General features: G+C 37.2%; 2 protein-coding genes across 2 annotated transcripts; one reads left to right on the top strand and one right to left on the bottom strand.

The window, feature by feature from the left end:
- The first annotated feature begins 10,221 nt into the window (after positions 1-10,221).
- On the top strand, positions 10,222-11,603 carry LOC125774720 (cleavage and polyadenylation specificity factor subunit 4). The gene is made up of 4 exons (XM_049444892.1): positions 10,222-10,560; positions 10,626-11,152; positions 11,240-11,406; positions 11,463-11,603. Exons 1-4 carry the CDS (start codon positions 10,458-10,460, stop codon positions 11,551-11,553), a joined length of 888 nt encoding a protein of 295 aa, XP_049300849.1. The 5' UTR covers positions 10,222-10,457; the 3' UTR covers positions 11,554-11,603.
- On the bottom strand, positions 11,565-12,899 carry LOC125774726 (FAD synthase-like). The gene is made up of 4 exons (XM_049444900.1): positions 12,766-12,899; positions 12,322-12,660; positions 12,123-12,244; positions 11,565-12,044 (listed from the first exon to the last, which is right to left on the bottom strand). Exons 1-4 carry the CDS (start codon positions 12,790-12,792, stop codon positions 11,906-11,908), a joined length of 627 nt encoding a protein of 208 aa, XP_049300857.1. The 5' UTR covers positions 12,793-12,899; the 3' UTR covers positions 11,565-11,905.
- Positions 12,900-13,198: the final 299 nt, after the last annotated feature.

Below are 13,198 nucleotides of genomic sequence, written 5' to 3'. Positions count from 1 at the left end.
ATTGCAAACAAATTCGCATTAAAATATATCACATTTATAAATTTTGCTACATTAGTGAAAAATGAGAAAAATTTTACATTTTCTCAAACAGGGTAAGGAACTTGGTTCCTCGAATAACTTCTGGCACAGACATCTGAGGGCACGGCTGTCCAAGAAAAAAATGTAGCCATTGGTGCCATCTATCGACCACAGGTTAAAGATTGGCGATCCGTTGGATACCGACCGAGTTATAGGCAAAACTTGATGCAAAAATGAAGAAAATCTTACATTTTCTCAAACAGGATAAGGAACTTGGTTCCTCGAATAACTTCTGGCACAGACATCTGAGGGCATGGCCGTCCAAGAAGAAAATATAGCCGTTGGGGCCATCTATCGACCACAGGTTAAAGATTGGCGATTCGTTGGATAACGACCGAGTTATAGGCAAAAGTTGGTGCAAAAATAAGGAAAATTTTACGATTTCACAAACAGGGTAAGGAACTTGGTTCCTCGAATAACTTCTGGCACAGTCATCTGAGGGCATGGCCGTCCGAAATGGTAAATGTAGCCATTGGTGCCATATATCGACCACAGGTTAAAGATTTACGATCCGTTGGATACCGACCGAGTTATAGACAAAACTTGGTGCAAAAATGAGCCTTATGAAGTTTTCAAATTTATAGATTTTTACATTTTTTATTACTTTTTACCCTTTTTTCGTTTAAAGCATTATTTGAGTGAAAAGAAACTCATTGCAACCAATTGGCATTAAAATAAATCAATTTAATTTTCTTGCAAAATTTCTCAAAAAAATGGCAAGGGGTAAGCCTTATGAAATTTTCAAGTTGAAAATTTTTTTAAATTTTTTTCTCATTTCTTATTCTTTTTTTAATTTAAAGCATTATTTGAGTGAAAAGAAACTTATTGCAAACAAATTCGCATTAAAATATATCACATTTATAAATTTTGCTACATTGGTGAAAAATGAGGAAAATTTTACATTTTCTCAAACAGGATAAGGAACTTGGTTCCTCGAATAACTTCTGGCACAGTCATCTGAGGGCATGGCCGTCCAAGAAGAAAATGTAGCCGTTGGTGCCATCTATCGACCACAGGTTAAAGATTGGCGATTCGTTGAAAAGAGACCGAGTTATAGTCAAAACTTGGTGCAAAAATAAGGAAAATTTTACGATTTCACAAACAGGGTAAGGAACTTGGTTCCTCGAATAACTTCTGGCACAGTCATCTGAGGGCATGGCCGTCCAAGAAGAAAATGTAGCCGTTGGTGCCATCTATCGATCACAGCCATCTATCTGGCACAGTAAGGAACTTGGTTCCCCGAATAACTTCTGGCACAGACATCTGAGGGCATGGCTGTCCAAGAAGAAAATGTAGCCATTGGTGCCATCTATCGACCACAGGTTAAAGTTTGGCGATCCGTTGGATACCGACCGAGTTATAGGCAAAAGTTGGTGCAAAAATGAAGAAAATTTTACATTTTCTCAAACAGGATATGAAACTTGGTTCCTTGAATAACTTCTGGCACAAACATCTGAGGGCATGGCTGTCCAAGAAGAAAATGTAGCCATTGGTGCCATCTATCGACCACAGGTTAAAGATTGGCGATTCGTTGGATAACGACCGAGTTATAGGCAAAAGTTGGTGCAAAAATGAGGAAAATTTTACATTTTCTCAAACAGGGTAAGGAACTTGGTTCCCCGAATAACTTCTGGCACAGACATCTGAGGGCATGGCTGTCCAAGAAGAAAATGTAGCCATTGGTGCCATCTATTGACCACAGGTTAAAGATTGGCGATTCGTTGGATACCGACCGAGTTATAGGCAAAAGTTGGTGCAAAAATGAGGAAAATTTTACATTTTCTCAAACAGGGTAAGGAACTTGGTTCCCCGAATAACTTCTGGCACAGACATCTGAGGGCATGGCTGTCCAAGAAGAAAATGTAGCCATTGGTGCCATCTATTGACCACAGGTTAAAGATTGGCGATTCTTTGGATAGGGACCGAGTTATAAGCAAAATTTCGTGCAAAAATGAGGAAAATTTTCATTTTTTTTTAATTTTTTTATTTTTTTTATAATTTTTCACTCTTTTTTTCATTTCAAGCATTATTAAAGTGAAAAGAAATTCATTGCAACCCATTGGCATTAAAATAAAACAAGTTAATTTTTTTGCAAAATTTCCCAAAAAAATCGTAAGGGGTAAGCCTCATGAAATTTTCGGGTGGAAAATTTTTTTGAAATTTTTTTCTGATTTTTTATTCTTTTTTTAATTTAAAGCACTATTTAAGTGAAAAGAAACTTATTGCAACAAATTCCCATCAAAATATATCACATTTAAAATTTTTGCTACATTGGTGCAGAAATGAGGAAAATTTTACATTTTCTCAAACAGGGTAAGGAACTTGGTTCCCCGAATAACTTCTGGCACAGACATCTGAGGGCATGGCTGTCCAAGAAGAAAATGTAGCCATTGGTGCCATCTATCGACCACAGGTTAAAGATTGGCGATCCGTTGGATACCGACCGAGTTATAGGCAAAAGTTGGTGCAAAAATGAAGAAAATTTTACATTTTCTCAAACAGGATATGAAACTTGGTTCCTTGAATAACTTCTGGCACAGACATCTGAGGGCATGGCTGTCCAAGAAGAAAATGTAGCCATTGGTGCTATCTATCGACCACAGGTTAAAGATTGGCGATTCGTTGGATAGGGACCGAGTTATAGGCAAAAGTTGGTGCAAAAATGAGGAAAATTTTCATTTTTTTTAAATTTTTTTATTTTTTTTATAATTTTTCACTCTTTTTTTCATTTTAAGAATTATTTGAGTGAAAAGAAATTCATTGCAACCCATTGGCATTAAAATAAAACAATTTAATTTTTTTGCAAAATTTCCCAAAAAAATCGTAAGGGGTAAGCCTTATGAAATTTTCGAGTGGAAAATTTTTTTGAATTTTTTTTCTGATTTTTTATCCTTTTTTTAATTTAAAGCACTATTTAAGTGAAAAGAAACTTATTGCAACAAATTCCCATCAAAATATATCACATTTAAAATTTTTGCTACAATGGTGCAAAAATGAAGAAAATTTTACATTTTCTCAAACAGGGTAAGGAACTTGGTTCCCCGAATAACTTCTGGCACAGATATCTGAGGGCATGGCTGTCCAAGAAGAAAATGTAGCCATTGGTGCCATCTCTCGACCACAGGTTAAAGTTTGGCGATTCGTTGGATAGGGACCGAGTTATAGGCAAAAGTTGGTGCAAAAATGAGGAAAATTTTACATTTTCTCAAACAGGATATGAAACTTGGTTCCTTGAATAACTTCTGGCACAGACATCTGAGGGCATGGCTGTCCAAGAAGAAAATGTAGCCATTGGTGCCATCTATCGACCACAGGTTAAAGTTTGGCGATCCGTTGGATACCGACCGAGTTATAGGCAAAATTTGGTTCAAAAATGAGGAAAATTTTCATTTTTTTTAAATTTTTTGATTTTTTTATTATTTTTCACTCTTTTTTTTATTTCAAGCATTATTAGAGTGAAAAGAAACTCATTGCAACCCATTAGCATTAAAATAAATCAATTTAAGTTTTTTGCAAAATTTCCCAAAAAAATCGTAAGGGGTAAGCCTTATGAAATTTTCAAGTGGAAAATTTTTTTGAAATTTTTTCTGATTTTTTATTCTTTTTTTCATTTAAAGCACTATTCAAGTGAAAAGAAACTTATTGCAACAAATTCCCAACAAAGTATATCACATTTAAAATTTTTGCTACATTGGTGCAAAAATGAAGAAAATTTTACATTTTCTCAAACAGGGTAAGGAACTTGGTTCCCCGAATAACTTCTGGCACAGACATCTGAGGGCATGGCTGTCCAAGAAGAAAATGTAGCCATTGGTGCCATCTATCGACCACAGGTTAAAGATTGGCGATTCGTTGGATAGGGACCGAGTTATAGGCAAAACTTGGTGCAAAAATGAGGAAAATTTTACATTTTCTCAAACAGGGTAAGGAACTTGGTTCCCCGAATAACTTCTGGCACAGACATCTGAGGGCATGGCTGTCCAAGAAGAAAATGTAGCCATTGGTGCTATCTATCGACCACAGGTTAAAGATTGGCGATTCGTTGGATAACGACCGAGTTATAGGCAAAATTTGGTGCAAAAATGAGGAAAATTTTCATTTTTTTAAATTTTTTTATTTTTTTTATAATTTTTCACTCTTTTTTTCATTTCAAGAATTATTAGAGTGAAAAGAAATTCATTGCAACCCATTGGCATTTAAATAAAACAATTTAATTTTTTTGCAAAATTTCGCAAAAAAATCGTAAGGGGTAAGCCTTATGAAATTTTCGAGTGGAAAATTTTTTTGAATTTTTTTTCTGATTTTTTATTCTTTTTTTAATTTAAAGCACTATTTAAGTGAAAAGAAACTTATTGCAACAAATTCCCATCAAAATATATCACATTTAAAATTTTTGCTACATTGGTGCAAAAATGAAGAAAATTTTACATTTTCTCAAACAGGGTAAGGAACTTGGTTCCCCGAATAACGTCTGGCACAGACATCTGAGGGCATGGCTGTCCAAGAAGAAAATGTAGCCATTGGTGCCATCTATCGACCACAGGTTAAAGATTGGCGATTCGTTGGATAGGGACCGAGTTATAGGCAAAAGTTGGTGCAAAAATGAGGAAAATTTTACATTTTCCCAAACAGGATATGGAACTTGGTTCCTTGAATAACTTCTGGCACAGACATCTGAGGGCATGGCTGTCCAAGAAGAAAATGTAGCCATTGGTGCCATCTATCGACCACAGGTTAAAATTTGGCGATCCGTTGGATACCGACCAAGTTATAGGCAAAAGTTGGTGCAAAAATGAAGAAAATTTTACATTTTCTCAAACAGGATATGGAACTTGGTTCCTTGAATAACTTCTGGCACAGACATCTGAGGGCATGGCTGTCGAAGAAGAAAATGTAGCCATTGCTGCCATCTATCGACCACAGGTTAAAGATTGGCGATCCGTTGGATACAGACCAAGTTATAGGCAAAATTTGGTGCAAAAATGAGGAAAATTTTCATTTTTTTTTAATTTTATGATTTTTTTTTATTATTTTTCACTCTTTTTTTTATTTCAAGCATTATTAGAGTGGAAAGAAACTCATTGCAACCCATTGGCATTAAAATAAAACAATTTAATTTTTTTTGCTAAATTTCCCAAAAAAATCGTAAGGGGTGAGCCTTATGAAATTTTCGAGTGGAAAATTTTTTTGAAATTTTTTTCTGATTTTTTATTCTTTTTTTAATTTAAAGCACTATTTAAGTGAAAAGAAACTTATTGCAACAAATTTCATTAAAATATACCACATTTTTCAATTTTGCTACATTGGTGCAAAAATGAGGAAAATTTTACATTTTCTCAAACAGGGTAAGAAACTTGGTTCCCCGAATAACTTCTGGCACAGACATCTGAGGGCATGGCTGTACAAGAAGAAAATGTATCCATTGGTGCCATCTATCGACCACAGGTTAAAAATTGGCGATCCGTTGGATACCGACCGAGTTATAGACAAAAGTTGGTGCAAAAATGAAGAAAATTTTACATTTTCTCAAACAGGATATGAAACTTGGTTCCTTGAATAACTTCTGGCACAGACATCTGAGGGCATGGCCGTCCAAGAAGAAAATGTAGCCATAAATTCCATCTATCGACCACAGGTTAAAGATATGCGATTCGTTGGATAACGACCGAGTTATAGGCAAAATTTGGTGCAAAAATGAGGAAAATTTTCATTTTTTTTAAATTTTTTTATTTTTTTTATAATTTTTCACTCTTTTTTTCATTTCAAGCATTATTAGAGTGAAAAGAAATTCATTGCAACCCATTGGCATTAAAATAAAACAATTTAATTTTTTTGCAAAATATCCCAAAAAAATCGTAAGGGGTAAGCCATATGAAATTTTCGAGTGGAAAATTATTTTGAATTTTTTTTCTGATTTTTTATCCTTTTTTTAATTTAAAGCACTATTTAAGTGAAAAGAAACTTATTGCAACAAATTCCCATCAAAATTTAACACATTTAAAATTTTTGCTACATTGGTGCAAAAATGAGGAAAATTTTACATTTTCTCAAACAGGGTAAGGAACTTGGTTCCCCGAATAACTTCTGGCACAGACATCTGAGGGCATGGCTGTCCAAGAAGAAAATGTAGCCATTGGTGCCATCTATCGACCACAGGTTAAAGTTTGGCGATTCGTTGGATAGGGACCGAGTTATAAGCAAAAGTTGGTGCAAAAATGAGGAAAATTTTACATTTTCTCAAACAGGGTAAGGAACTTGGTTCCCCGAATAACTTCTGGCACAGACATCTGAGGGCATGGCTGTCCAAGAAGAAAATGTAGCCATTGGTGCCATCTATCGACCACAGGTTAAAGTTTGGCGATCCGTTGGATACCGACCAAGTTATAGGCAAAAGTTGGGGCAAAAATGAAGAAAATTTTACATTTTCTCAAACAGGATATGAAACTTGGTTCCTTGAATAACTTCTGGCACAGACATCTGAGGGCATGGCTGTCCAAGAAGAAAATGTAGCCATTGGTGCCATCTATCGACCACAGGTTAAAGATTGGCGATTCGTTGGATAGGAACCGAGTTATAGGCAAAAGTTGGTGCAAAAATGAGGAATTGGTGCCATCTATCGACCACAGGTTAAAGATTGGCGATTCGTTGGATAACGACCGAGTTATAGGCAAAATTTGGTGCAAAAATGAGGAAAATTTTCATTTTTTTAAATTCTTTTATTTTTTTTATAATTTTTCACTCTTTTTTTCATTTCAAGCATTATTAGAGTGAAAAGAAATTCATTGCAACCCATTGGTATTAAAATAAAACAATTTAATTTTTTTTGCAAAATTTCCCAATAAAATCGTAAGGGGTAAGCCTTATGAAATTTTCGAGTAGAAAATTTTTTTGAAATTTTTTTCTGATTTTTTATTCTTTTTTTAATTTAAAGCACTATTTAAATGAAAAGAAACTTATTGCAACAAATTCTCATCAAAATATATCACATTTAAAATTTTTGCTACATTGGTGCAAACATGAGGAAAATTTTACATTTTCTCAAACAGGGTAAGGAACTTGGTTCCCCGAATAACTTCTGGCACAGACATCTAAGGGCATGGCTGTCCAAGAAGAAAATGTAGCCATTGGTGCCATCTATCGACCACAGGTTAAAGTTTGGCGATCCGTTGGATACCGACCGAGTTATAGGCAAAAGTTGGTGCAAAAATGAAGAAAATTTTACATTTTCTCAAACAGGATATGGAACTTGGTTCCTTGAATAACTTCTGGCACAGACATCTGAGGGCATGGCTGTCCAAGAAGAAAATGTAGCCATTGGTGCCATCTATCGACCACAGGTTAAAGTTTGGCGATCCGTTGGATACCGACCGAGTTATAGGCAAAAGTTGGTGCAAAAATTTTACATTTTCTCAAACAGGATATGGAACTTGGTTCCTTGAATAACTTCTGGCACAGACATCTGAGGGCATGGCTGTCCAAGAAGAAAATGTAGCCATTGGTGCCATCTATCGACCACAGGTTAAAGTTTGGCGATCCGTTGGATACCGACCAAGTTATAGGCAAAATTTCGTGCAAAAATGAGGAAAATTTTAATTTTTTTTTTTAATTTTTTGATTTTTTTTATTATTTTTCACTCTTTTTTTTATTTCAAGCATTATTAGAGTGGAAAGAAACTCATTGCAACCCATTGGCATTAAAATAAAACAATTTAATTTTTTTTGCAAAATTTCCCAAAAAAAATCGTAAGGGGTAAGCCTTATGAAATTTTCGAGTGGAAAATTTTTTTGAAATTTTTTTCTGATTTTTTATCCTTTTTTTAATTTAAAGCACTATTTAAGTGAAAAGAAACTTATTGCAACAAATTCCCATCAAAATATAACACATTTAAAATTTTTGCTACATTTGTGCAAAAATGAGGAAAATTTTACATTTTCTCAAACAGGGTAAGGAACATGGTTCCTCGAATAACTTCTGGCACAAACATCTGAGGGCATGGCTGTCCAAGAAGAAAATGTAGCCATTGGTGCCATCTATCGACCACAGGTTAAAGATTGGCGATTCGTTGGATAACGACCGAGTTATAGGCAAAATTTGGTGCAAAAATGAAGAAAATTTTACATTTTCTCAAACAGGATATGAAACTTGGTTCCTTGAATAACTTCTGGCACAGACATCTGAGGGCATGGCTGTCCAAGAAGAAAATGTAGCCATTGGTGCCATCTATCGACCACAGGGTAAAGATTGGCGATTTGTTGGATAGGGACAGAGTTATAAGCAAAAGTTGGTGCAAAAATGAGGAAAATTTTACATTTTCTCAAACAGGGTAAGGAACTTGGTTCCCCGAATAACTTCTGGCACAGACATCTGAGGGCATGGCTGTCCAAGAAGAAAATGTAGCCATTGGTGCCATCTATCAACCACAGGTTAAAGTTTGGCGATTCGTTGGATAGGGACCGAGTTATAAGCAAAAGTTGGTGCAAAAATGAGGAAAATTTTACATTTTCTCAAACAGGGTAAGGAACTTGGTTCCCCGAATAACTTCTGGCACAGACATCTGAGGGCATGGCTGTCCAAGAAGAAAATGTAGCCATTGGTGCCATCTATCAACCACAGGTTAAAGTTTGGCGATTCGTTGGATAGGGACCGAGTTATAAGCAAAAGTTGGTGCAAAAATGAGGAAAATTTTACATTTTCTCAAACAGGGTAAGGAACTTGGTTCCCCGAATAACTTCTGGCACAGACATCTGAGGGCATGGCTGTCCAAGAAGAAAATGTAGCCATTGGTGCCATCTATTGACCACAGGTTAAAGATTGGCGATTCGTTGGATAACGAACGAGTTATAGGCAAAAGTTGGTGCAGAAATGAGCCTTTTTAAATTATTATAATTTTTGAATTTTTTTAATAATTTTTTATTCTGCTTTTTTTAAAGCAATATTTGAGTGAAAAGAAACTTTTTTTAACCAATTGGCAGTAAAATAAATCAATTTAATTTTTTTTGCGAAATTACTCAAAAAAGTTAAGGGCCTTAAGAAATTTTCGAATTTTTAGATTTTTTAATTTTTTTTATTTTTTACTTTTTTTTATTTTAAGCATTATTTGAGTGAAAAGAATTTTATTTCAACCAATTTATAAATTTTTGCATAATTACTCAAAAAAGGCAGGGTTATAGCCTAATGAAATTTTCAATTTTGTAGAATTTTTTTATTTTTTTTTATCTTTTTCTACTTAAACCATTATTTGAGTGAACTTAATCAATTTATAAAATTTACTAAAACCCCAAAAAAAGGTAAGGTTTGAGGCTTATGAAATTCTCATTTTTTTATTTTTTTTAAATTTTTTTATTTTTTTTAATTCTTCGGGGCAGCTCGGTAGTGCATGTGATAAACGGCGCCGGTCCACACGGCAGGACCGGGTTCAAATCCCATCCGTACCATCCCCCGTAGCAAAGACTGACTATCCGGCTACGTGGTAAAATAAGGCTAGTAAGCCAGAAATGGCTGGCGTAACCTGTAAGGTCGTTAAATGCCAAGAAAAAGAAGAATGACTCTCAACCGATACTATTGTTGAATTTGTATTTGTTTTCCTCCCAACTAGCAATTTCAACATACCTTCTCGTTCTGTCTTATGAACAAACAAACCTGCCAAAGCGAGAAAGCATGTTGGTTTGGCTGGTTGGGCTTGTAATTGCCTGCAAAATTGAGCTATGCTGGCCGCCATTACGGAAAATTGTCATGGCGTCAAGTTGCGCTTCTAATGTCGATTTTTCGCTGAAAATACACGTATAGCGACTTTTCGCAATTTTTTTGCATTTAGTTACGGGGTAACTTGGTTTAGGTAAAAGCACGTGTTCGGTAGCTCAGCTCGTTCAAATGCACTTTGAGCTACTTTTTCTTGACTATGGGCCCATTGGTATAGTTCATCATCCAAAGTCGGTCATTTATCACGCTTCTTGGAAATAGTTTTTCAAAAAAAAAATTTAAACAAAAAAATGAAAATTTAGTTGTATAAGCTGCGACACACATGTAGAATGGAAGAAAACTTGGAGAAAACTATGAAATTTTATTATTTCTCATGATGTTCGACACACTGTGCTAGTGTAGAAATCGAAAAATCTTCGAAAGTCCTCAACCAGTAGATGTAACCAAATGTCAAAATATGTAAACAAATCAGCAGCAAACATTTCTTTGTGCCGCGAGTTAGATAAAGTGTAAATTTCTCTCTTTATTTCTCTCGTTTCCATGTTTTTGCTGTATAAACCGAAGAAAAACACAATTTAGCATTCACTTTAAATGCAAAGCAAAGCTGCGGCCACATTCGGTTAGTGTAATACGTGGTACAGCAGATTTCTGAACTACGAGAATAAGTACCGGCCCTAGCCATGGATATGCTGATAGCGAACGTCGACACTTGGACGTTCAAGATCGAGAAGGATTTAAATGAACAATATGGAGCCCTTGCACTTCCATTTCCCGGGATGGACAGTAAGTTGAGCTGCTTTTTCCGCTCGCAAAGTGTCTAACGATGTTTCCTTGCACGTTTGTTACAGAATCCACAGCAGCCGTCTGTTTGTTTTTCAACGCATCCGATGGGACGGAATGTAAAAAGGGAAACTCCTGCCCATTCCGACACATCCGCGGCGATAGAACCATCGTGTGTAAGCACTGGTTGCGCGGTCTATGTAAAAAGGGCGACCAGTGTGAGTTTCTGCACGAGTACGACATGACCAAAATGCCGGAATGTTACTTCTACTCGCGCTTTAATGCCTGCCACAACAAGGAGTGCCCTTTCCTGCACATCGATCCGGAGAGCAAAATCAAAGATTGTCCCTGGTATGATCGAGGGTTCTGTCGGCATGGTCCCAACTGTCGGCACCGGCATGTGCGGCGCGTCCTGTGCAATAACTACCTGGCCGGCTTCTGTCCGGATGGACCGGAGTGCAAGTATATGCATCCACGGTTTGAGCTACCTCCACCGCCAGAGATTAAGGATCAAACACCGAAGCGTCCCACGACCTGCCATTACTGTGGGGAAGTGGGCCACAAAGCGTCCTACTGTCCGAAAATGCCACAAGAGGTGAGTAAAGGCAGACCGGCACGGAAAAACTGAGACAGAATGGGATGTAAATGATTGTGTGCTTTTCCTTTCCTTTTCCTTACACAGCAACGGGAAGCGACACAACGTATGGAGGATGCCAAGTATCGTGCTCTTGGGTACTACAAACATCGAATACATCAAGAATCCACAAACACTGCGACGGGAGCAGCCGGTGGAGAGGAAGGAAACTTCGTGCCGCAGAAACCTCCGCCACGTCCAATAGAAGAAATTACGTACGTAAGCACATCGTTGTATGTAAACGTGCAATTAATCTCTTTCATTTCTGCAGGTGTTTCAAGTGTGGCATTAAGGGCCATTACGCCAACAAGTGCACGAAGGGTCCGTTGGCATTTCTCTCCAACAATGTACAAAGAAAGTAAGCTACCGGTCGTCATTTTCCGTCCATTTCGGCGGATGTTTCCTTTCATTTCTTTTTTATTTGTCCTAATAAGTTGTATAAAACGAATCGAAGTGAATAAAAAAATGTTTGTCTTCGCAAAAAAATACAAAGCAGCTAATTTGTAAGTAAAACAGAACTTTAAACAGAGTCCACCCTTGGTGTTCGTTTATGGAGGATAAGACTAAAGGAAGGATTTACGGTTGCTAGGCAACTACCCTAATGTTACCCGAAAAGGTACGTGGACCAGCATCACCACTAGCAGCAATGCAGAGTACGTGTTTGTGTGTGTTATTGTTCATCAGTAGAAAGGCACCATCTAGAGAGCGACATCGCTATAGTCTGCCAGCCCTTTCATACTTGTCCGCATCTTGCAACGTGTACGCCGGAAGGTACGTCACTTCCCCACTGTCCGTTTCAACCTTCAGGTGAGGATTTGGAACTGTATTCGTTCGATCGCCAATCGAAGTGTAGCTAAAAAGAACCGGAAAACGCAGCTGTTAATTAATTTGTCGTGTATTACTCACCGTTATAAAACCACCGGCCATTTACCCTCTATCGTACAGCGTACAGTACGGTACGTTATGTTCCCGAATGTAGCTCCAGATGTCTTCACACGTCCATTCTAGCAGTGGATTGATTCGCATCAGCGGTGGCCATCCGGCATCCGTTTCCTGTAACGAATTGTACATCGCCAAGATTACGCAATCGCCACCGGTAAAATACGAATCTCAACACACCGGAATCCTACCTGAAACGATGCTAACCGCTCACAGTAAGGATCGGACCGCCGTGACCCCATTATGCAGGCCTTTAGCTGTGGGTCGTCCTGACAGATAAGTTCGAGAGCCGCCTTAATTCCACCGTCAACGGTTGATATGGTGATACCGTAGTGTTGCCGGCACTGCTCCACAAACTCTTCGATCTCACTGAAAGGTTTTGGTGGACGAACGTAGATACATTTGATCTGTTTCGCATCCTTTAGGTTTGAACTGTGGATTAAGTCTAACAGCACCGTACAGTCCTTTCCACCGTTGAACGATATGAATACTTCCGAGGCGCGGAAGCTGCTCAGTGCTTGTGCGATTATCTGCAAAGTGGAAATAATGAATGAAATGAAGCAGTTTTTGATACACTTCCTAGTCCTGGATTAAGTAACAAAGACACTCTTGCCGTTTGGGTACTTTCTGCTTACACTAAGTGAGTCTTTTAGCTTATCCATGGTAATAAATTCGGTTATCCTGTCGTTGTTTATCTGGCTCTCAACAGTCGGTTTTCATGATTCGCTTTGCTGTCAGCGACAAATCACTATGGGCTATCAATCGGTCATAGTGTATATTACTACAGTGTATGTCAATACACCGTATGAATGAATAAAAAATAGAAAAAAATCTTTTTAATCGATTTTTTACTCGATTTGTGATTACGGCAGATTCTCCGATGAGGGAAATAATTTAATCTGATAGCGCTGCTTATAGATTTTTTAAATTAATTTTGAGCTATAGTTAGCTCTATCTACATGTGAAACATGTAACGCTAGCGCCATCTACATGTCAAACATGTAGCGCTAGCGCCATCAGCTTGATGCTAGCTGTACTAAAATTATGCAAACATTTTCAAAACAACGA

The sequence above is a fragment of the Anopheles funestus genome, chromosome 2RL (genome assembly GCF_943734845.2).
Source record: "Anopheles funestus chromosome 2RL, idAnoFuneDA-416_04, whole genome shotgun sequence".
Taxonomy (NCBI): domain Eukaryota; kingdom Metazoa; phylum Arthropoda; class Insecta; order Diptera; family Culicidae; genus Anopheles; species Anopheles funestus.
This window is presented reverse-complemented; position numbering and strand designations above follow the sequence as displayed.

What these genes read in the sequence shown, in the direction of transcription:
- LOC125774726 (XM_049444900.1), bottom strand. Translation starts at nt 12,792, where the DNA reads ATGGATAAGCTAAAAGACTCACTTAGT. An exon ending in AGCGGTTAGCATCGTTTCAG is followed by an intron (nt 12,245 to 12,321) that starts GTAGGATTCCGG and finishes AATTCGTTACAG; the next exon opens with GAAACGGATGCCGGATGGCC. An exon ending in TGTACGCTGTACGATAGAGG is followed by an intron (nt 12,045 to 12,122) that starts GTAAATGGCCGG and finishes GGTTCTTTTTAG; the next exon opens with CTACACTTCGATTGGCGATC.
- LOC125774720 (XM_049444892.1), top strand. Translation starts at nt 10,458, where the DNA reads ATGGATATGCTGATAGCGAACGTCGACACTTGGACGTTCAAGATCGAG. An exon ending in TCCATTTCCCGGGATGGACA is followed by an intron (nt 10,561 to 10,625) that starts GTAAGTTGAGCT and finishes CGTTTGTTACAG; the next exon opens with AATCCACAGCAGCCGTCTGT. An exon ending in CGTCCAATAGAAGAAATTAC is followed by an intron (nt 11,407 to 11,462) that starts GTACGTAAGCAC and finishes TCATTTCTGCAG; the next exon opens with GTGTTTCAAGTGTGGCATTA.